The 23,212-nt window shown below is 53.0% G+C and overlaps 1 protein-coding gene across 1 annotated transcript in view; it reads right to left on the reverse strand.

Annotated features, from left to right (window-relative positions):
- Nucleotides 1-413: 413 nt before the first annotated feature.
- The window catches only part of BMP8B (bone morphogenetic protein 8b), a 34,175-nt gene continuing 11,376 nt past the window's right edge, over nt 414-23,212 (reverse strand). The window contains exons 3-8 of the mRNA XM_074334478.2: nt 13,057-13,246; nt 12,471-12,619; nt 10,087-10,281; nt 9,171-9,250; nt 8,481-8,591; nt 414-4,435 (exon numbers count right to left, since the gene is read on the reverse strand). Coding sequence (XP_074190579.2) covers nt 4,286-4,435; nt 8,481-8,591; nt 9,171-9,250; nt 10,087-10,281; nt 12,471-12,619; nt 13,057-13,246 — 875 coding nt within the window. The 3' untranslated portion in view covers nt 414-4,285. The remainder of the gene's footprint in view (nt 4,436-8,480; nt 8,592-9,170; nt 9,251-10,086; nt 10,282-12,470; nt 12,620-13,056; nt 13,247-23,212) is intronic.

Below are 23,212 nucleotides of genomic sequence, written 5' to 3' on the forward strand. Positions count from 1 at the left end.
GGGAAGTGGACTCCTGGGGTGCTATGGGGCCTTTGCTGCAGCCTGAAGGGCAAAGCTGCTTTCCTGCGACTGTTTGGCTCCTGTCGAAGGCGGCCTCCCTGTCCACCTTCCTGCTGCTCCAGAACCAGGACTGAGGACATGGGGCTCGGTTTTGCCGATTCATTCCCTCAGTACTTCCTTCAGGGTGGAGCCCTGTCCGTGCGCTGCTCCTCTGATGGCTGCACGAAGGAAGAGACCTGGGGTTGTGGCCCCAGGATCTGTCCTGGAGTTTCCTCTAACAGCACATCTGCCTCCAGACGCTGCTGGCACAATACATTCGTCACAGTCACGGCAGCCTCCCCAAAACCCTCCGAGGAAGGGATTGTGGGACCCACTTTTTAATAGTGAAAACTGAATCTTGTAGAGTTTAGGTGATAGAAAACTCAAGGCCATGTTTTTAAAAAATATTTATTAACAGGGAAATTTTCACCATATAATAAAGTGGGAAAAGCATATCTTAAGCACTTTATATAGTACAGTATGATACCAATTTTGTCAAAATAGCTACAATATGTAAACATCTATATATGTATATCCTATGAAAAAAGTTAAATAAATTCACAAATACCAATAGTGTGTTTATCTGAGTTGTACAACTATGGTCATTTGAATTGTATTTCATATATATATATGTGTGTGTATAGACATACATATATATACATACATATATTTTTTAAACTTTTCCTCCAAACTTGCATTATTTTTGTAGTAAATGAAAAACACATTTAAAAGAAGTGGGTCAAGTGCTTGCACATAGTCTTTTCCTTATGTAGGAAAACCTGGGATGGACAACCCCTTGTTTAAATTGCTGAAAGCGGTACTTGGTGGGTGCTGAATGCCCTCAGTAGGACAGTGGGACCCCGTGTTTCTGGGAGCACAGCAAAGTTTCACGGCCCTGACCACTGTGGGCAAAACTGGGCATTTGCCTCAGGCCTTTCAAGCGCTTGAGAATTCAAGTCCTGCCCTCAAAGGATTGCACTGTGTAGATACTTTACAGAAAACCACAGCTCTGAAATAAATACACCATCATCCACAGAACACATTCTGGGAGGAGGTTTAGTGGACAAGCATGAAAGGGGCTCAAAATTAGCAAATTCATTTGTAACAATACAGGTACCAGTTAAGCATTTAGAAGCCAGACATTATACTAAATGGTTATGCACATACCATGTTTCCCCGAAAATAAGAGCGGGTCTTCTATTGATTTTTGCTCCAAAAGTCACATTAGGGCGTATTTTCAGGGGATGTCTTATTTTTTTCATGTATGATAATCTACATTTATTCAAATACAGTCATGTCATCTGGAACATCGTCATAATGTACTAAATACATCCATCTGGCTGACGATCTTACCTGGGGCTTATTTTCGGGGTAGGTCTTATTTTCGGGGAAACACGGTATCTGATCTTTATAATAACTTGGAAGGAAAGAACCAATATCCTGCTCTGCTGTGGAGGCTCCAAAAATCTGTACCCTTGCTCCACTGCCTCTTTCCTATTTATTTATTAGAGATATTTCCAGAACATGTTATTTCCCTTCCTTAGGTAATAAAAGTGAACACTACCATTCTGACAACTTGGTCTCAAGGCCAGGATTCAAGTGCAGATACCAAGACTACTACTATGCATTTCTCCTTAGCTTGTTTTTCCATGTGTCCTCGTCAACTGTCACTGATTTCTCAGTGCTGTCAGTGGGTCTGACCACCCCTATTTATCCTTCTGGTCTGGTGTGACCAGATAAACGAGCGATGTCCTCAGCAAAAGGAAGGGAAATGGTGGCATCTGTGATGCGTGTCTGCCAGCCTGGGCCACCCATTGCAGCTGCCATGCTTGGCTCAGCAAATAGATAACTCAGGGAATAAAATGGATGGGCTTTGTGTCCACACTAGTGTCACTGCTCAGGGCTTCCAGGTGATCTGATTTAGTGACTAGCTCTCAGAAGTTGCGGATGGCCGGGTAGGTAAAGCAGTGACAGTTTTTCAGCTGTTCTTCATGAAAAAGGAGGATTGCAATTCCATTCCTACTGTGTGTAGATTGATAGGGAAGGTGTACTCAGTATCTACAAGCCTTTGGGTAATTGGACAGACATTCCTGCTGCCCCCCTCCCTACACCAGGCCATTGACTGGGCACTCAAGGTACTAGGGGAAATAAAACACTTACTTGTCAAAATGACTGGCTAATTTTACATTTACAGTTCCCTAAAGGACACTCCTTGATGTGGGGAAGAGAGCTGTTAGACAAGTACTAGAATGGCAAACAGGTTCCATGTGATGTGCCAATTCGTCACAGACACCTGGAGCATGACTCATCTTGATGACCACCTGAGCTCTGTTCAGGGTCCTGAGGCTGTAGCTGGGCTCAGTGTTAAAAAGGGTCAGCAGACACTCATTCCCTGGCTGAAGGTCTTTTGGAGGTCAGAAAGTCCCTTGCCTTCATATTAAAGATGGGAAATGAGGCCCAGAGAAGGAAGCCACCTATCAGTCGGTCTCTTAACATATAGGCCAGAGCTCAGATCCCTGCACTGATGGGGAACTTACTACATCCTTCAGGACAGTCTGGACCAGTCCCCTGTGTACATGGAGGGGGGGCCTCTTCCTCTGTACTCGCTTCCAGAGTCCCTCCCAGGTCCAGGTGGGGGGACTGCTGACCCCGCAGCGTGGCCCCAGCCTCCACCCCTGCTCCAGACCTGCTCTCCGGGAACCTGTCCTCAGGGTGCAGTGAATTCCAGGGATGTGTGTCCTTGGGCACATGGGTCATTCTGCCTCTGTGGGCTGTGCCTGTGGGTTGGGGCAGGCCCAGGACTTGCTATTAATGACACAGTATTTCAGGGTTCGGGCAGCTGGACTCTGTCTGCTCCAGCAGGTAAATTATAGGCTTAGCAAGTCAGAAATCAAATAAACACTCCAACTGCTTCTGCTGCTCCAAGGAGAACAGTGGTTTCCGGGAACTTCCCCACCCAGCTCAGCCTAATTACCACCTGTCATTCCCCTGGGACAGGGGCCTTTTCTTTGGCTCAGAGGCCCCAAGAAACAGGATGGGGCTCCTGGGCACACATGGTGACACAGACTTGGGGCCCAGCCAGTTTTTGACAACTTATGGGTACCACAGGTACTGACAAGCCCCTGCTCTGGCCCCACACCTGGCCACAGAGTGCCCAGTGTCGCAGATGTATTGCTCTGGGTGGAATGGATTGCCCCTCAGCAGGAGATGGCAAACAGCTTTCACTTCACGTGTCAACTGTTGGAAATGGCTACCAGGAGTTTTGTGCTGATCATTTTGAAATTCTATCCAGATTTGGCAGAAAAAATATCAAGGTTGATTGTTGATGTCTGCCACGCAGAAGTGAAAGGGAAATTATATCGTCTGCGCTGAGCACTCTCATCCCAGGCCACTCCATGGACTCACCACCCTTGGCTAGGCAAAAAGATAACTTTCCCACAGAGCTGAACTCCCAGTGGTTCGACACAGTGACACATAGATGGGTAGGCCCCCAAGATTTTTTGTTTCTCCAAAGGCAAAATGTCGATGCCCTGCACACAAATGTCCATGTCTTCCCCACACAGAGGCAGATCAAGGCAGGAAGATGGGAAAGATAAATGCCATTGGCCTAAGCCCTAAACCATGTTATTCATTCAGCTCTTTCTGAGTTGCCCCATATGCCTCCCTGTGGCCAGCAGTTTAGTATTTCAAACTCACGAATATAGAACAGAGAGTGTAAGTCCACACTCTTTAACAGAAGTGTCCAGAAATGCCTAGTTTTGCACCTGGGAAAGGCAGGCAACTGCAGGTGATCCAGACCCTGTCTACACATCCCCAAGCCCTGTAATGAACAGTGGAGGGCCTGAGGTGGCCATCTTGTGCTCCAGGTGCCTCTCAGGTCATCCCACATCGGCCCACAGCCTGGACCCGCCATGAGCATGGGCAGGTCCTCAACTGGGACTTCTGTGCCAACCCCAAAGAGCCAGTCAGCACGTGCCTCTGGGGGAGATGGCTGGGGCAGAATCCTGCTTGCTGACTCAGACCACATGACTGGAGGCTGGAGTCTATCACAAGCTCAGGCGGGGAAGGGAGGCAGAGGAACCTGGGAAAGCTCCAGCCTTGGCAGGAAGGAGGGAGGCCAGGGACATGTTATCTCTGGGCACCCTCCATGCCAATCCTGCCTGAGGTCTCGCTGGGTTTGAAGGTCTCCTGCCCCCGGAGAGGGGCCTGAGCCAGGTGGAGGCTGCAGCCTCCCGAGGGCAGGGCCTCAGTGGCAGCCGCAGGCCTTGACCACCATATTGCGGTGTTTGCGCAGGATGACGTTGTTGCTGCTGTCATAGTAGAGCACGGAGGTGGCGCTCAGCTTGGTGGGCGCACAGCACGCCTTGGGGACTGCGTCTGGCTTCATCAAGTGCACCTGCCAGGGAGGGGCGGCAGACAGAGGCATGAGCACGCTGGCCTCCCAGGACCCTCCGTCCCGGCCCCGGCCCCCCGCTCCTGCCTGCCCCTGGAGCCTCCATTCTCCAGCCAGGAAAGGCGTCACGTGCACATGTGCCCAACCCTGCCCTCCTTGACCCCTTCCCCCCGAGGCTCTCAGAGCACCACCTGGGCACCCACCTGCTCCCTGCCACGTCCACTCCCCTTAGACCCTGCTGGTCCCCAAACAAGGTGCGCCTGGTGACCGGTCCCTCTGCCTGGTGCCCCTGAAGCACTGACCCTCTGGGGTCCCCTCCACGCCTCCCTCTTCTCTGTGCTTCTGTAACGTCCCTGACGCTGTCTTGTCTGCCTGCACTGTTCATGCTCTTTCTCCTCCTCCTCTCTGGGAGCTGAGAGTCATGGGACAACCGGCGAAGCCGAGGATTCTAGGTTCACCCTGGGTGTTCTGCACCATTGTTTCTCAAAGCACTTTTCACCTCTCCTAACAGCATCTAAGGCTAAGTATTACTCTGGGAGATGAAGAAACTGAGGGCACACGGGCCCCGGGGCCTGTGGCAGGACTTGGACCTGGGTGCAGTGGCCCCACACCCTCCTCCTAAACAGCTTTACCCACCAAAGAAGAGCCTGACTGAGGGAGCTATTTCGGCCTCCAGACAAACATCCTGAGACTTGCTTGGCAGGATGAGCTGAGTTTACACTGGACTCCTCATCGGGCCCCACACGGATGGGCCATGAAGGCAGCCCCGAGCTGTCGGGGGCAGGAGAGGAAAGGAAACCTGCTTCCATCTCCTGCATCATGGCCGCTCCGAGGGCCCAGGCCTGCTCGGCCCTCATGGAGGCTGCTGAGCAGGACCTGGATGAGGCTGTCAGGGGGACCCTGCTCGGCAGCCTGGCTCCCGTTCCCCAATGCCCAGCCCTGTCCTGGGAGCCCCAGGTCTGAGCCAGCCTGCCAGGACTGTCAGTGGGCACTGGGCTGGCTCGAGGCCCAGGGCTCCTCTATGTCCCGCTGGGGAAGCTGAGGCCTCTTTGAAGATGTCCAGCCAGAATGGGACGTGGGGGCCACTGGCACTCCACATGTGCTGTCTGGGCTTGGCATTCATAGACCCACGTGAAAAAAACCAGGTGACACCACGCTCGTGCGCCAGCCATGGGGCTCTAAGTGGCTGGAAACCAGGGAGGGCCTTTCCTGAGTTGGGACATTGGAGACAGAAATCAGGTACCACACAGGTGCTGCCATTCTGCGACTCCACCCTAGACCAGAACTGTATCAGATCAGCGACAGAAAGAGAAACAGCCTTGTATACCATCTGGCACCAAACAGGTTGATTTGTGGAGTCTAATGTGCCATTCCATTGAATTTGTTTTTGAGCCACTAGGAGATGAAGGTTCTGTTAGTTTAGGTACATTTCTCTCACTTGTGGGCCTCACTTTTCTCCTCTGCCAAATGGGTATAATGCTACTTTTCTCATGTCCAACACAAATGTATCGGACACGTGCCTTGTGCTTGCCACGCCAGGACGGGGAGCACAGAAACGTCCCAGACATGGTTCCTGTTCCCATATTCGGGGGGAGGAAAGGGACATGGGGAACACTCCAATAGACAGCCGGGACCCCTGGGAGTGACACAACAATCACAGCGGGCCCTCAGCGCTGTGGGGCATTGAGCGCTGGTGACCACCCCTGGCAGGGAAGGCCCGCAGGTGAGGCATGTAGGGCAGGCAGGAGCTGGCTGGGCCCAGGGTAGAGGGGGAAGCCCTCCAGGTAGAACGGCAAGTGCAAAGGCAGGGAGGCAGGAGACCCAGGGCATGTGCTGGCACTGAGCGTGTGCAGGGAGAGGAAGGCAGGGGGGTGGGTGCGGGGGGACGTTGGTGAGGTCGGCAAGGCGGCTAATGAGGGGCCCCGCATCCCAGGCTGAGGGCTCCGACTGCCTCCTGGAGATAATGTGCAGGAAGGGAAGTTTCTCAGCTGAGATGAGGTCAGGTCTGTGCTTTTGTGAGACCACCCAGCTACTGCGTGGAGAACGACCTGGAGGGTAAGCCTGGAGGGACACCTTCCTTCTCTTGGCCCCCAAATGCCTCAAGGGCCCCCACAACGACTCCCCCAGTTTCTCCAGGGCTCCCTTGTTTCCCAGGCCTCTCGTATCCTGTACCTGCTGTGTCCCCAGAGAACCTCATCTGTTCTCAAGACCCGAAGACCAGCCTCGGGCCACGTCTCCCAGTTCAGAGCTTCACTCTGGCCTCCTCTGAAGTCCAGACTCGGGGATCCAGCCACCTGCCCACTTGGCCACATGGGGTCACATCAGGCCTCAAACGTGTGGCAGAAGCAGATGACTGACTCCTCAGCCCACAGGCCGCACCCACCAGGTCGCTCAGCCCTCCCTGGAGGCCCCTGGTTCCTGCCCTTGGCCCTCCCTCCAGTCGCTCCTGACAGGGGCCCTGCCTCCACCATCCTGTGGCCTCAGTCACTGCTCACCACCCAGTAGCCACCCGGGTCCATTGTCAGGTGACCGCAGCGGCCTCCTCACTCTCCTGGCCTCCACCTTCCACCCATGGTCCAGCCTCCCATCCTCTCACCGCAGCCCGAGCGATGCTTCTCGCGAGTCAGATCATAACACTCTTTTGCTGAAACCCTGCAAAGCCTTCTCACTTTACTTGGGATTCAATCCACTCACCTGCCACCTTACCCGGGACCCCTAGGCCTATGTTGGTGGCCCGGGCCCCGCCCAGAGTAACCTCCCTTAGCCCTTTCGCTGCTCTCCAGCCCTGCCTCCCCTGAGCCCTCCCAGCGGCTCCTGTCCTGGGGCCTGCGCTTTGGATCCTTCCGCCTGGAACGAACCTCCTCCTCGTGCTGAGGCCGCGTCCTCCCTTCTCACAGGACCCACCGTCTTGGCCTGGCCTTGGCTCCTGAGTTCACTGACAGCCTTCCTGAGAGCGCAGCTGCGGCCTTTCTGCACCCAGCCCAGCCTGAGCGCTCGCTCCTGCGGAGCTATCCTGGGGTCTGTGGGCTTGGGTGGGGCAGGGGTGGGGTGGGACGGCCCTGGAGGTGCAGGTGCAGTCGGCACCCCACATCCCTCTCGGGAGTGCTGGGAGACGCACGTGCTGGAGGACGCAGCCTGTCAGCCCTCGCTTCTCCGAGGAAGGCAGCCCCTTGGGGCCAGCAAATCCCACTTGACATTGAGAAAGGAGGTATTACAGGGTTGAAGCCTCTTTTGTTACAATCATTTACTCTCACCCTAAGGCATCACCTTGACAACTTCTTATGAGGTAAACACAAGGCTGGGGATACTAGGTACTAGGCAGTCTAGGTAAACATTCTAGAAAGAAGCCTCGGCACAGCAAACATTTACACACTGAGCAATAAGCAGCAGCAACAATATTCTTCACAGACACATTTTTCCTCATTTAAAGTTACCGCAGACACCAGGGCATCAAAAAGCACACCATCTGTGGAAAACCAAGAGCTGGGAGGACCAGGAGAAAAAGCCAACGGGGAGTAAACGGAAGGCGGAGCCCAAGCCCAGAACAGCCCCCCGGCACACGGCACATGGGCACACGAGTGACTCGCCCTGCACACGCCATGATGCGGTGTGTGAACACACACCCGTCTCTCACCCATGTGCACATGTCACAGGAGGTGAAACACACCAGTGTGCACAGTACACGTGTGTTCAGAGCACACTGGTGCCCAGGTGGGATGCACACCTGTTCTGTATATGTGTGCTTGTGACCACTAGTGGGCTGCCTGTATGAGCCTCGGTCCCACCACACGTACCTGCATGTCCCCACGCGCATGTGTGTGCTTGTGTGTGTGTGCACCAGCACTGAGTCTGCACACACAGCGTGACCACACAGGGGCCAGCCTGTACACAGGTGTGGGATGTAAGCACACGTGCACGCAGCAAAGGCTCCATGCAGAGAAAGCTCCCCGGGACCCAAGCAGGTGCTCCCATCGCCTCCTGGCTTTCTGAGGCCCTCTCCTCAGCACACCCTCCCCCCAGGGTCCAGGCAGGATGGCGAGGTACTGACCAGGGACTGCAGGATGGCGTGGTTGGTGGCGTTCATGCAGGAGTCCAGTGGGAAGGAGCACTCTCCCTCACAGTAATAGGCTGAGTAGCCTTGGGGGGCGATGACCCAGTCCTGGGGGAGAAGGGGGAGAACGGAAGAAGGTGAGTCCCATCATGTGTCTCCTCCCAAGCTCCCCCTGTCCAGCACCTGTCACGGGACGACTCAGGGCTGCCCCTTACCCTCCCTCAGCCTCAGGGCCCCATCAAACCACCCTCGGGCCCCTCGCGGGCCGTCCCCCAGACACCTGACATCCACCTGCCCTTCAGCAGACAGGACTGGAAACAAGCTTTCCCCTTCACCTGCACCAGCACTCAGCACGTCCTCCCAGCCTGCCCCCCACCCCTGTCTCCTGTAGCTGCCGTCGTCACAGCAAAGGCACAGAGGCACTGCCACCCTGGCTCAATTTCCCTGTTGGAGCTCTGACATTTTATGGCTCAGGATTCAGATTGTCTCCATTTTCATGGCTTTTATCAGAAAACACTTTCTCACTATAAAAGTAACATATTCTCCCTTTAGAAAACTTGGAAAACACAGAAGAAACAATACATGAGAAAATGGCATTCCCCATAATTCTGCCTCCTCCTAGAGATACTCTTACGATCTTCAGGTGGGGATGGTCATTTAAGAAAGAAGGAGAAGAGTAGAAATTACCAGCCAGCCGAGGTCCTGGAAGCTGACATAGAGCTCGTGCCGACGGCAAACCTGCCGACCGTGGGAGCCGTGGACGTTATCTGCAGGGGACAGATGGTGCAAGGTCTTTTCTGGGGTCCTGCTCTGTGCAGCTACCACAGGGGACTCCCAGGGCAGGGGACGCCCTGATGGGCACATTTATGGAATAAATGAATGATGGGAAACTGAATCACTTGGTCTCCTAAAGCCCATCCCTGCAGCTCTGCTGGTGCCATGACCCTGCTCAAGAACCTCCAATGGCTCCAGACGCTCCCAATGGCTCCAGAGTAACCCCGCGCTCAGCTCACCCTCCCCTGACTTTCAACCTGTGGGCCTCCTGATGCTCCAATAAACACCCCTGGGGACCCTCAGCCATTAGGCTGCGGCACCTCCTCCTTCCTCCTGAGGCACCTCACCTCTCCTGCCACACCCATTCCACAGGTCACGTAGCTCACACTGAGGTCAGCCAAAGGGCCGACTCCCATGCAGGAAAGGAAGGCCCGTAGTGGGGTCAGGACCATCCCTGATCCCCGGGGGCTGAGACTGGCCGGGAGACCTTCACCTAAACCACTGTGCATCCCACAGGGGAACTAGGGAAGAAACAAGGGCCACCAGGGGTGGTGCTGCCTGGAGGAAGAGGCACTGGATTCTGGTAGAGATTCCAGGGAAGGCCTGGTGAGCCAGGGGAGGGCAGAGAAGGGACTCCTGGGTGGCAGAGATGTCTTGGAGACAGTGTAGTTGGTCCCCAGAGGCATGGGGCAAAAGGAGGGTGTCAGGAAAGGTGGGTGGAGGGTGACCATCGGCTTGAACCCTACTGAGGGGTAGAGGGTTGTGTCGCCACCACTGGTTCTCGGCCAAAAGCCTGTGGGCTCAGACCCGGGCCAGCCCCAGACCTCACCAAAGATCCCTGGGAGCTTGTTCGGCTGCGGCAGCTCGTTGGTTTTTTTCGACAGCCTCTTCCTCAGGGGCCTCACTGCCCGAGGGGCTCGGACAGGGCTGGGGCTCGCCCTGAAAAAAGTGACCATGAAAGGCTGTTTGGAGCGCGGCGCCTGTTGCCCCAGCAGACCGGCCAGGCCAGGATCCACACTGTGACCTGAGACAGAGAGAGGAGAGGGGGGTCACTCAAGGGCGGTGGCCTTATACATGGACACAGCAGGGACTTCTGCCGGGGCCTGGGTGGGCCCAGGAGCACAGGGGCTGAAGGCCTGAGGGGGACCCACTGTGCCTCAGTTTCCTCATCTGAAGCCCAGAGTCCCCAGTCCAGCCCCTGCCCCCAGGCAGGCAGGCCTGAGGGAGACGGTGGAAGGAGGGCTGGTGAACCACAGGGTCAGTGTTGGTGACAGTCATGTACAGGTTTCAACGTCATTTCACACCGATGATCCCACTTGTCTTGACAGTAATCCTGGACCTCATGTGTCACTGAGAACCTTCAGAGTCACTCCATGGCGGCCCAGAGCCACACAGCCAGGGACTCTCAGAACCAGGGTTCCCACCTCGGTCTGAGGACTCCTAGGCCCGAGGACTAGCCCAGCCACCCATGCTTTCTGGGGCGGTTAATGTAGGATTGATAACACCCAGCTGATTGGAGCAGCTGCCGGGGCGTGGTGGGTGCTTGTTCTGACGAGCAGCCCCCAAGAGCGGAAAAAAAATCTATTAAAAAACTCCACTGGCTGCATCCACATTATCCATGATTCCTCTATCCACTTTTCTCCATTTCTGCTGCTACCAACAAGCCCCTCACACCTCTCACCTGGACTGGCTCCTGGGGCTTCTCCGGCTTCACTTTACTTTCATCCCCCACAGTTTAGACATCCCACTGAGGCCAGAGGGTTGTTTATTTCATATACATATAAATTTTTTACTTTACAATAGTTGAGATTTACAGAAAAATTGCAAAGACAGTAAAGAGTTCCCATATACCCAGACCCAGTGTCCCCTGGCAAATGTTAACATTTATTTAGGTTATTATAGTATATTTGCCACAACTAATGACCCAATATTGGAATTTTATTTACTAAACACCACGATTTATTCAGATTTCATTAGTTTTCTCCAAAGTCATCTTTCGCTGTCAGGATCCCATCCAGGTTCCCACGTGGCCTGTAATCATTACAACTCCTCAGGTGCCTCTGGGCTGTGATAATTTCCCAGGCTTTTCTTGTTTTTGACCTTGACAGTTTTGAGAAGTACTTGTCACGTGTTCTGTAGGATGTCCTTCATTTGGGTTTGCCAGATGTTTTTTTTGTTAGATGGGGTGATGGGTTTCAGAGAAGATCCACCAAGGAGAAGAGGCTTTCTCAGCCCATCATATCCAGGGAACACAGGGACACATGACTTATTTGTGGGAACCTTGATCACCTGGCTGAGGTGGTGCTGGCCAGCTTTGTCCACCGTCAAGTTACCGCCCCACCCTGCTCCATACTGTCCTTCTGGGAAGCCAGTCACTAAGCGTAACCCACACTAAAGGGCTGGGAGGGGTGCCACACCTCCTTGAGGGGGTGTCTCTGAGGGGTCTTCTGTAAAAACCCGAATCAGATCCTGTCATCCTCCACTGCTATTAAGTGCAAGTGCTCCCTAAAAACTCCAGCCCCTTGCCCTGGTTTGTCGTAACTCAGAATGCCCCCTGCCTGACTCTCAATCTCCTCTCCTTCCAACCTCTCCCTGGCCAACTCTGCTCTGGCCATGGCAGCCCCTGATGTAGTCAAACACGCCAGTCCTGTGCCCACTTTCGGGCTTTCTATCCCCACTGCCTGGGATGAAGGAGGCTCTCCCCCCAAAACAGCTGGTGAATGAATGAATGCATGACTCCTTCTGGCGATGAGAAAACGGAGGTTTGGAAAGATAAGTAACCTGCCAAGGTTAGAGTTAGAAAGCTGCAGAGCTGGGATTCAAATCCAGAGCCTGAGGATGTAACCTCTTCCCCTCGTGCCCTGCCCAGCACAGAAACTCCCAACATAGAAGGCGGCTCCCCAGAGAGAAAGAATCACCCATTTCTTGGGGAAAGAAAGCATGGACTCACTCTCTTAGCAACTCCAATGTTGGTTCTGCAGAAGGACAGGAGGGAAACCACCGCTGGTCAGGGCTTCCTGCTGTCCTGAACTGTGGGAACCTCGCCCTCTTTATCCCACTGACCCCCACAGTGGGAAGGGCATTTTCACCCCAGTGGCCACATGAGAAAGGGGTGGGCTCCAGGCCAATTGAGGGGGCTCCAGCTGTGCCTGCTGCCAGCAGCCTCGGAGGATCCCCCAGGAGAAAGTTCACCACCTGACCCCTGAGTCTTACCCTCCTCCGTTTCCACATAGAGGCGGAGTCCCAGGTCCTTGTTACGGTTCAGCAACCAGTGGTCACTGGCTACTGTCACGTCCAACACCAGCCAGCCCTCGTCCCCAGCTTGGAGCGTCTGAAGATCCAAAAAGAACAAGTCAGACTCCCTGTGGACACGAAAGAACAATTAACCGAAGCCGGCACAGCTGCCTCCGTGTTTCCAGTGCCCACCTGGGGGACAATTAGTGGGGCATCAATCCTCCTGGCTCTGGGCTGGGCACCTTATGTGCCTTGTCTCACTGTGTCTACCGTAGAAAGGTGTTACTGTGCCCGTGGACAGATGGGGAAACTGAGGCTTGGGAGCTCAACGACCCATCCAAGGTCCCACAGCCAGGATGGCAGGGTGGGGATTTGAAGCCACGACTGATACTGGGCCTCTCCCTAGGTGCCGGGGCCTTGAGCCAAGCATCCTGCATCTGTGAGGGTGTGCGCCCAGGAAGCTCCCCTCTGTCCTCTGGGAAATGTCATCCCCGCCCCCCGCCTGAGGGCTGAGCCAGACACACTGACAGAGGCTTGACCGGGAGTTGGGGCGCAGGACAGGCACCTGTTGGCCCGCTCCCTGACCACCTCGAACATGCTGACGTGGTAGGTCCTGTTGAGCGGGTGGGTGCTGGGCAGCTTGTAAATCCGGAACTCAGCGGCTGTGACCGCCTCCCCTGCCGGGATCTGGGTCAGGTCAAAGCGGAACTCCTTCCAGTGGGGCTCCTGGTGGCCCAGGGTGCGGTCAAGCTCCACTGCAAGACAAAGTGGGCTGGTGTTCACTCCTGGCTCTGGGCTCGGGCTCTGGGGTGGCAGGGCCCGGTGGGAGCCAGGGGCTTGGGCAGCCTGGGGAGGGCATTCCCTCCCTGGGGAATGGGCTTGACCCCAGGCTCTGCTTGCCAGGTGCTGAGAGGGCCCCACGAGGCCTGTAGTGAGATGCCAATCGCAGCACCCGGCACACGGTGGGTACCAACAAGGGCAGCTTCCATTTCTTGCCACCAAGCCCTAAACCCAGCAGATCCTGGCTCAGCCCCACTGCTGGCTCTGGCCGAAGACAGGTCCTGGGGAGATGGACATCAGACCCAAGGCAAAAAAGGGCCATGGGCTGGGCAGGGACACGACAGTGTATTTCAGAGTCTGCCGATGTGCGTGGATGGTACGTGGGAAAGAGTGACTGCTCACAGCTGACAATGGAGCTGGGCCTTGAAAGGTGAGAGTGCGTTTGCCATGATGTCATGGGAGAGGGACACTGCAGAGGAAGGACCAGCATGAGCAAAGGCCTAGAGCTGAGTGACACATGGCACAGGCAGGAAAACAACAGCCAGGAAACACAGCAAAGGGTGAAAGATGGCAGGTTCCTTTTGGAGCAAGGTGAAGGAGGAAGGAGGGCCAGAGGGAGAGATAGAAAGGCACAAGAAGCAAGGCAGGAGTGACAGCTCCTAAGAGGCCCAGTCAAGCTGGGGAAGTGAAAGGGCCGAAAACATGGTGAAATCTGAGTAGGCTTCCAGGAGGAGGTGACATCTGAACTGGCCTTGTTGGATGGGACAGTCTTGGAGGATGGAGAGGTGGTGGGAGGGCGTTCTAGGCAGAGAGGACCTCGTATGCACAGGCTAAGGGTGCCATAGCCATGCACAAGTCAGCGGTGTGGGTATGGGCATGAGCATAGCTGTGACCTGACAGCTGAGGACTGGAGCTCCGGCCTCGGAGCACAGGCTGTGCCTCTGGTCAGGGGTAAGCCAAGATTTGGGGCAGCAAGGGAGTGGATGGTTGGGGTGGAAGCTGCGGGGAGAGGGGAGAGTAAAGCACAGGTGGGCGGGACCTGAGGCAGCAGAGGTGGGGGTGCTGGTCCAACCCTCTGGGCAAGAGGCCATGGACGTGGGATGAATCCCACATTTCCCCAGCTGCCCGGAAATGCCCAGGACAGTATATTTAGAGCCGCCTCACTTTAGCCTCCTGTCACTTTCAAACACTAAAAATCTGTGTTTCCGGAGAGCAGGGGTGGGAGCCGTCCAGCGCCTTCCCCAAAACCCAACACTGAGATTTTAATTACATGTCTGGGAGTCTTTTTAAAACTTCTCTCTCAGGCTACTGGGCTCAGTGACCACAAGTCACCAGGCTGGTGGCAGAGGCGGATGTGGGGAGCACTTCCTGTCCTCGCGGTGGGGACCTGGTCCAGTGATGCACAAGCAAACAGCTGTGCTGGGTGGGGCCAGTGGACACACATGTTTGGGCAGGAGGAGGTGGGCATTTCACCCCCGGACCAGGGAGGAGAAGAAACAGAACATCCATCGTCAGTCAGGGCGCTGGACAGGCAGCAAGTGCCCCCCCCCCCCCCCGGAGCCAGGCTGTTTCCGAGGCAGCGTGGCCCAGGTGGCATCGGGGTCCTGCATGGGCAGAGAGCATGGAGGGCAGGGTTCTGCACCTTCCCCGAGCGATGGTCACCATGAATATCTACACAGGACTCCCCTCCTCCACACACACACTGGTGACAATTCCCGTGGATTCAGGGACCACACAGACCACCTCCATTGCGTGGCTGTGTAACAATCCCCCATCTGCAGGATGAAATGGGTCCAGGCTGTTGTGACAGAGAATGAGGACTCCATCACATCCTTTGCCCGCCCCTTCTCAAAGCATCAGTAAGTGCATCCGTCCCCAGCTGACGGGTGGGACCTGGGGGCTCACTGGGAACTCTGTCCGCAGGCCTGAGGCTCATTTCACGTTGGATCCAGGGACTGAGGGAACAAACCACAAACCTGCCAGCTCTGTGTGGGCACCAAGCCTCGCGGCCTCCTGCCCTTGCTGGGTCACGAGCACCTTGTTCACCTGAACACACCCCAGTTTCAAACTTCCGTTCTGTGGGTTTGAAATCAATAAAACCCCCAGCAGTTCCAGCACAGGAAACGGCCCACCCTGACTCTTCCAGGCAAGTACCAGAGGGTGGGACATTTTTAGGAAAATAATTTTAATAAAAAATTGGTGAGATTTCCTAAAGTGTGGAACTGGGTAAAGAGATCAACCCGTTTATGACGGTCAGTGGGGAAGATAGGAAGAGGACACCTGTGGATTTGCCTCTTTCAGTGGCTGTTGCTTTGAGTTAGGAGAGGTATTTCCCAAAAGTGGTGTTCTGGGAGAACATTTTCTAACCCCTCTATCTCCTTCTTGTTAACTGTGCAACCAAGTCTGCTTCAGCCAGGCAGCTTTAGGCAGCATGGACCACTCTGGCCAGTACTCATTGCAGGACCTGACCCTGCACCAACCAGGCATGTACTTCCCCTCTTGGCCTCGTCTCCTCATCTGTGAACTGGGAATAAGGATACTGCCCAGCTTTTCTCACGGGGCTGTGGAGGGCTCTGTAAACAGTCAGTCAATGGACTGGGCGGGGTGGCCATTCAATAGGAGTTTAAGATGAGCCAAACTTTATGCCAAGATACCTGTAAGGAAGCCACGTAAAAATTCCAAGGCCATGGGGTGGAGGGAAGGGGAGACTATGAATAATGTTTTTCTAAATCAATGTACTCATTTGCACATATATTTTTTCATCAATTTATCAAGCTCAATTTATAAACAAATTTATCAAGTTCTTACTGTATGTAAGACTGTTCTAGACACTGGGAACCCAGGAGCAAACAAGAATGATAAGTCTTGCCCTCATGGAGTTTATACTCTAATGGGGGAGACGGAATATAAAGAACAATAAAAAGTAAAATAAGGGGCAGACAGGTAACTCAGTTGCTTAGAACGTGAGCTCTGGGCAACAGGGCTGCCTGTTCGATTCCCACATGGCCAGTGAGCTGCACCCTCCACAACTAGAATGAAGTCAATGAGCTGCCGCTGAGCTGCCGGATGGCTCAGTTGGTTGGAGCGTGGGCTCTCAACCACAAGGTTGCCAGTTCAACTCCCACAAGGGATGGTGGGCAGCGCCCCCTGCAACTAGCAACAGCAACTGGACCTGGAGCTGAGCTGCGCCCTCCACAACTAAGACTTGAAAGGACAATTTGACTTGGGAAAAAGTCCTGGAAGTACACACTGTTCCCCAATAAAGTCCTGTTCCATTTCCCCAATTAAAAAAAAAAAAAGTAAAATAAGGCATGTTGTATGTATTGTATGTGAAATATAGAGGGTTATGGGCTCCAAAGTAATGGGAAAAGGTAGAGGGTGCTTTTCACAGGGTGATCAGTATGGCATTTCTTCGAGAGATAGGTAAGCACACACATGAGCATTCTTACACGCTGCTGGGAGGAAGCTGTGGAGAGGAATCTAACGATATCCTCTGGCAACACCCGAACAAATACACATGAACTTCCCCTTTGACATGACAATCCCAAGGACACAATGGCTAAAATATGAGCAGCCAAAGTTACGCCTGGCTCAATAGGATCCTCTGAATGTTTATTTTCCACAAATTTATAAAAGCTGCCAAAAATGTTCAAACACTGAACCAGCTTCTGTCTGGAGAAACAACAGATGAATTTAGTTTCTGAATCGCCTTAATGTGGTTTCTGAAACAACAAACACTCATGAATCACCGTGGGATAATGGGACTGCGGGCCTTCTCCTCCGGCCCCTGATTAAACCACCTCCGGGTCCCATGTTTACGGGAAGGGTCCACTATGGGCAGGAGGCAGCCTACATTTCCGCCTTTCCACTTCTGAGGCCTTGCACCCACCACCTACAGGCTACACCTCCAGATGCCACACCTGGGTCCACAAGCGACACCAGCAAAGGCTTCAACTATTTTTGTGCCCTGGACAAAATTTAGTCATCCAGACAACTCAAATCTGTCTTGTTTCTGACCAAAAAGTAAGACTTCAAAAGACCCCCTGTTCCTCAAGCTCAGAGCAGCCGTTCAGGGAACAGAATCTTCTGTGTCCATCCATCCTTCCTGCCCTCAAACCCTCCCCAGCCCCGCAGGGTCCCCAGGAGGGACGCAGCTCGGCTCTGCATCCCAGGCCCCCTGAGCTGGCCCGTCTCATCCACATGGCCTCCTGGGCCGCCTGGCTGCCTTCAGCCTCCCCCAGGCCCTCCTCCAGCCGCTCTCTCCTGCCTGGCCCCCATCCCACCATGTCTAAAGGCTGCTTTCCTCTCAGTCCTGCTGTAAAAGCCCCTTTTCCTCGCTCTGACCCCACATAGATCAGCCTGCATGTTCGCCCTTTCCCCCACCCCAGGAGCCCCGGGCCCTGGTTCATCTGCCCGGCTGGAAGGTGAGCAATTTGAGGGCAGGGACCAAACAATGTGGGGTGGAAACTGGAGGCTCTCAGTGGCCCACTTATTAAGTCCCCTGTGTTCCAGGGGCTCAGAGGGGAGGCCCCGCCCCTTCTCCCCAAGGGTTCCTGGTCCCCAGGACAGTGGCTCAGTGTCCAGCATCCACTGGTCCTTGGACTACAGTATCACTGCTGGTCTGGTAGTGGCTTCCATGTCCCAGCATGTCTCCATCAGGGGCCACCCATGTTTTCACTTTGCTGTGGGACTTGCCTGGCCCCCAAGGTGGAGAGCAGGCTCCCTCAGGGCCCTGGAGGCGGACGGGCTGGGCCTGTTTGGCTGGTCCTGCCAGTAACAGAGGTCGAGGGGCCCACTTTAGGCCTAAAACAAGACCCGTGTCCCCACGGCCTGTGCTGCCCCACAGGGGCGCCATGGAATTGATCACCTATCGATTCTGCATCCTGAGGGGCTTCCTCCCAACCAGAAATCTCAGCGCTCCGAGAGGCAGCCCAAGGCTTCATTTCGGAGGTATTTTTAGCGAGTTCCCATTACTGACTTTTTTCAGAGCTGTTTCCATAAATGGCTCTGCACTCATAATTACTGGTCGGGGCCTCAGACGGCTTTAGACCCCAAATTAAAAGGGAACACCCGCACAGGCCACCACATCAAGCCTGCCAAAGCCAAAAATAGATCCAAGGAGATGTGAGCAAGAAGGATGCGATTCCTCCAGTTCAAACCGGAGGAAGAAGTGAACTGTGGGCGTTTTCCAGAAAGTTGTGGTCTCGGTGACACATCCCTCTCCCAGGGGGAATGGGATCCCGTGAGGAGGCAGGCTGGGTGTATCTCCTGCCCCGTGCCTCACCCCTGGAGGAGCCTCCATCAGGAGGCTAGGAGTGGGCACATTCTTTGGTCAGAGCTGGAAAGCCCTTCTGGGCAACCCTGCATAGAGGGGGAAACTGGGGCCCAGAAGGGGCAGAGACTTGCCAGGGGTCACGTGTCAGGTTAGGAGCCTTTCATGTGGACTTGCAGACTCGGAGCCGGTACAAAATGAGTGGCCCTAGAGTTCCTCTCAGTGGCAATACTGGGATGAGGGGGTCACCTGTCTTCAGGTTCTCCTGTCAGCCGGTGCCCCGAGAATGCCTCCTAAAGCCCCCTTCCTCCAGGCAGGGCCCTGAGGGGACTTGGGGTCCCAGGGACATGCTGCACCCATTGTCAGCTTCCGAAAAAACAGGAAGGGCTGGCCCTGCTTTGCCCCACTGACTGGGCCAGGCTCCTTCACGTGGTCCCCTGCCTCCCACTGAATTCCTTTCCTTCATGCAGAATCTGGGGTGCACAGCGGGTGGGGGGGATCATGAAGAGTCAGATTTGGTCCCTATTCTCAGGTTGCTCATAGTTTCCTGCGGAGGAAGAAAAAGAGGGGATGCCCCTGAATCTGCAGGCAGAAAGCGACTAGAATCCCTAGAGAAACACACACAATGGGGCACAGAGGGGGCTCTAAGCATGGAGGGAGCCTTGGGGGAGGGGGTCAGAGATACTTTTCTAGGAAGCCTAGTGAGAGTGGTGGAAGAATTCTGACAAGCAGAAATGGAGCAGAGTGTTCTAGACAAAGGCATAGAGGTGGGAAATAATGTGCCAGCTCCCATTTGAACTGTGTGAGGCACCACACTGGGCACGTTACATGCCATTTCTAGTAATGCTTACCCAGGCAGCCTGACCCTGGAACTGTGCTCTTTACTCCTTGGCTCCAGGAGGTCCGTAGGTAAACGATGGGGTGGGGGTGTAGATAAATACAACAGGCTCTTCCCTCATCATACTGACCGCCATTTTGAGCAGGCCAGGCATTTGCTAAGTTGTTAAATGCCTTACCTACGGTATTTAACCATTATACTATGACACAGGTATTATCCCAATTGTAAAGGTGAAGAAACTGAGATGCAGAGATTTTAAGTAACCTGTTCAATATCTCAGAGCTCTTGAGTGGCAGACGCCAGATTAAAAACCAGTGTGTCCTACTGCAGAGTAGTCAACCATTATGCGCCCCCACCCCGGGCCGACCTCCCCTCATTGCTGTGATCCAGTTTTCACATCTGCTCCTATGGATCTGGGTACCCAGGAACAGGGCCAGTCACTTCTCTTTTATGAGACTCAACTTCCTCCTCTGTCAGCTGGGGGCAATAGTACTCATTTACCCAGCAGGGTGAGAAAACACTGAGGAAATGGGGTGGGGAAAGAGGAGTCAGTTATCAGGGATCCAGAGGGCAAACCGTCCTGCGGGCCAGACAGGATTTTGGAGAAAAGGCATCCACCTTCAGCTCTTGGGAAGAGAGACATCTTTGGAAACCATCAACAAAACGAAAAGGCAACTTACGGTATGGGAGAAAATATTTGCTAACCACGTATCTGATAAGGGTTTAATATCCAAAATATATAAAGAACTCATACAGCTCAATAGCAAAAAACAAACAAACAAAAATCTGATTTAAAAATGGGCAGAGGAACTGAGTAGACATTTTTCCAAAGAAGACATACAAATAGCAAAAAGTACATGAAAACGTGCTCAACATCAGAGAAATCATCAGGGAAATGGAAGGCCAAACCAAAATGAGGTATCACCTCACACCTGTTAGAATGGCCATCATCAAAAAGACAAGTTAACAAGTGTTGGCAAGGATGTGGCAAAAGGGAACCCTTGTGTACTATTGGTGGGAATGTAAATTGGTGCAGCCATTATTGAAATTATTATTATGAGGCTCCTCAGAAAATTAAAAATAGAACTATCATATGATCTGGCAATCGTACTTTCTGGTATTATCCAAAGGAAATGAAAACAGGATATCAAAAAGACATCTGCACTCCCATGCTCATTGCAGCATTATTCACAAGAACCAAGACATGGAAACAACCTAAGTGTCCATCGATGGATAAATGGGTAAAGAAGATGTGGCACATACACAATGGCATATTAGCCATGAGAAGGAAGTAAATCCTGCCATTTGTGACAACATGGATGGAGCTTGAGGGCATTATGCTAAGTGAAATAAGCCAAACAAACATATATGGTGCATGGTATCACTTATATGTGGAATCACACACACAGAAAAAGTCAAACTCATAGAAACAGAACGTAGAAAGTGCTTGCCAATGGCTGGGGAGGGAGGGGGGGAAAATAGGGGTAAGTTGATAAAAGAGTTCGAACTTTCAACTACAAGATGAATAAGGTCTGAAGATCTAGGGTAAAACAAATGACTGTAAGGGATAACACCGTATTGTATGATTGAAATTTACTGAGAGAGTAGAACTTAACTGTTCTCACCAAGTAAAAAAAAGCGATAAATATGTGAGGTGACGGATGCGTTAATTAACTCAGTGGCGGAATCCCTTCACAGTGTATACATATATCAAATCATCATGATGTACACTTTAAATATCTTATAAGTCAATTATTCCTCAATAAAGCTGAAATAATTAGTTTTTTTTAAAAAGAGAAATACTTTTGGGCAGGTGGTCCCTCTAATAGTAAGATAATTTTAAGACGGACAAAGAATTTACTATTAAAGGAAAGACAAAGTCGCAAAACAGTGGGCAATTTATGTCCCACTTTGCAAAAAAAATAATAAAATTTTAGTATCTATATTGATAAAATATCAAGGCTGATGGGGGGTGCTATACCAAAGGATTAAAATGCTGGTTTTCTCTGAAGTAGAGGCAGGACTACCAGGGGTTTCCATGTTTCTAAACATATGATCTGAATTTTCTATAATGAAATTCTATAATGAATCTATATATGAATTTTCTACAATGAACACGCCTTAGTTCTATAATTCCCCAAAACAAATACATTTTTTAAATGAGATTCTCAGTCTACAACATACATTCAATACAGTCCAATTCAGCAGCACTTACTGGACCTAATGATCAACCAGGCCTCTATCTGGGTGGAGAGGCAGCTTCTATGGAGAAGAGCAGAGGATGTGCAGACAGGGAGACCACCTGCTGTGTGGCCTTGGGAAAATCACCTAACTTCTCTGAGCCTCACTCGCCTTTTTAAAACAAAGATGTGATAGTAACTGTGAGATGCAAATGAAGGAACAGATGTGGAAGTTCTGTGGTCATCAGGTATAGTCATCACTGGGTGTCATCTCACACGATCCCTAAGGGGCCCACAGGTAGGGACCGTGAGAATCTCTATTTTACAGAAGAGGAAACTGAGTCTCCAAGAGGTGGACTGGAAAGTTATGATCAAACTGAGAGTAGGTGGCAGGGCGAAGATGCAAATCCTGTCAGTCTGAGTCCAGGTCAGAACCCCCGACACCGATCCTATCAGTCCTCCCAGTGTCTTTTCCCCTCTGGGTTTCCAGACAGGGGGTATCACCGTCTAGACCACGTGACAATCGTCTTTATGGCTGCTGTATTTGTTCTTTGTCTCTCCCACTAGAACGTCAGCTCCATGAGAGCAGGGTCTTTTGTACACTGTCATATCTCAATGACTAGAACTATGCCGGGCACAGAGCAGGTACCACGTGACTACTTGTTGCATGAATTGATGAAAAAATGAAAGTCCCTAGTAAAGAATCAAAGAAAGTGACGGAGACCAGATTTCTTACTCCCACTGATCCAGCCTCTCTCAAATCCAACAGCCTCAGTTCGTCAACACCCTTGTCCTTGGCTGCCTGAGAACCCAGGAATAAATTAGTCTGGTGCAGGGAAGGGTCAGGACAAAAGTGAAGATGGCTCCATTCATTTCTGACTGGACTTCTGCCTACAGTGCTGTTTGTGCCTCAGTTTCTCAATCTGGAAGATGGGCACCTGCCACCCCACTGACACATGGAAGAGGATTCAGGAGGAACAAGCAGAGGTGATACTTCCTGCCTCTTTCCTCCCTCCAGAGGGGCTGAGTCAGCCCGAAGTGCCCAAGGTACAACCAGTCACACCTGCGCTCAGGCTGAGGGGACAGAGTGCTGTCAGAAGGTGCCTCCAACAGAACCACAGGGTCAGGGCTGCGTGGCCCCTCATTTTTCTGACACCGTCACTGTACTGGACAAGAAACCAGAGGCCCAGAGAAGGGAAGGGGCCATGATTCGGGACATGGAAAAATCAATGGCAGGCCGGACAACACAAGAACCTGCGTATTGCCTCCCAGCTCAGGGCTCTCTCTTCCCTGAGCACATGCGACACCAGGGTCTGGCTCTGTCTGCTCCACATGAGTACTGGCCCCCATTACTGCATCCTGGCCAAAAGCAGCCAAGGCTCTACAAGGCTGAGATTGACAGACAGGCCAGGCAGGGCCGCCGGCTCTGCCCACAGAGGCATGACCCAAGGGCCGGAGGCCTGGGAGAGGCCCGTGGCCTCTGCGTCCTACAGGCTGCCATTGATGGTCAGGGACCTAGTAGGCAGCAGGCATGGCTTCTCAGGAGCCAGATGAGGCCGATAGGAGAGGTGGAGCGGGAAGCAACAGGAGTGGGAGCCTGGGCGTGGGCGCTGTTAGCACAGACTCTCTGCTGTTAGACTCCAGAGGGTTT

Source organism: Rhinolophus sinicus, chromosome 14 (genome assembly GCF_057876585.1).
Source record: "Rhinolophus sinicus isolate RSI-liver-muscle chromosome 14, RSI-T2T, whole genome shotgun sequence".
NCBI classification, from domain to species: Eukaryota; Metazoa; Chordata; class Mammalia; order Chiroptera; family Rhinolophidae; genus Rhinolophus; species Rhinolophus sinicus.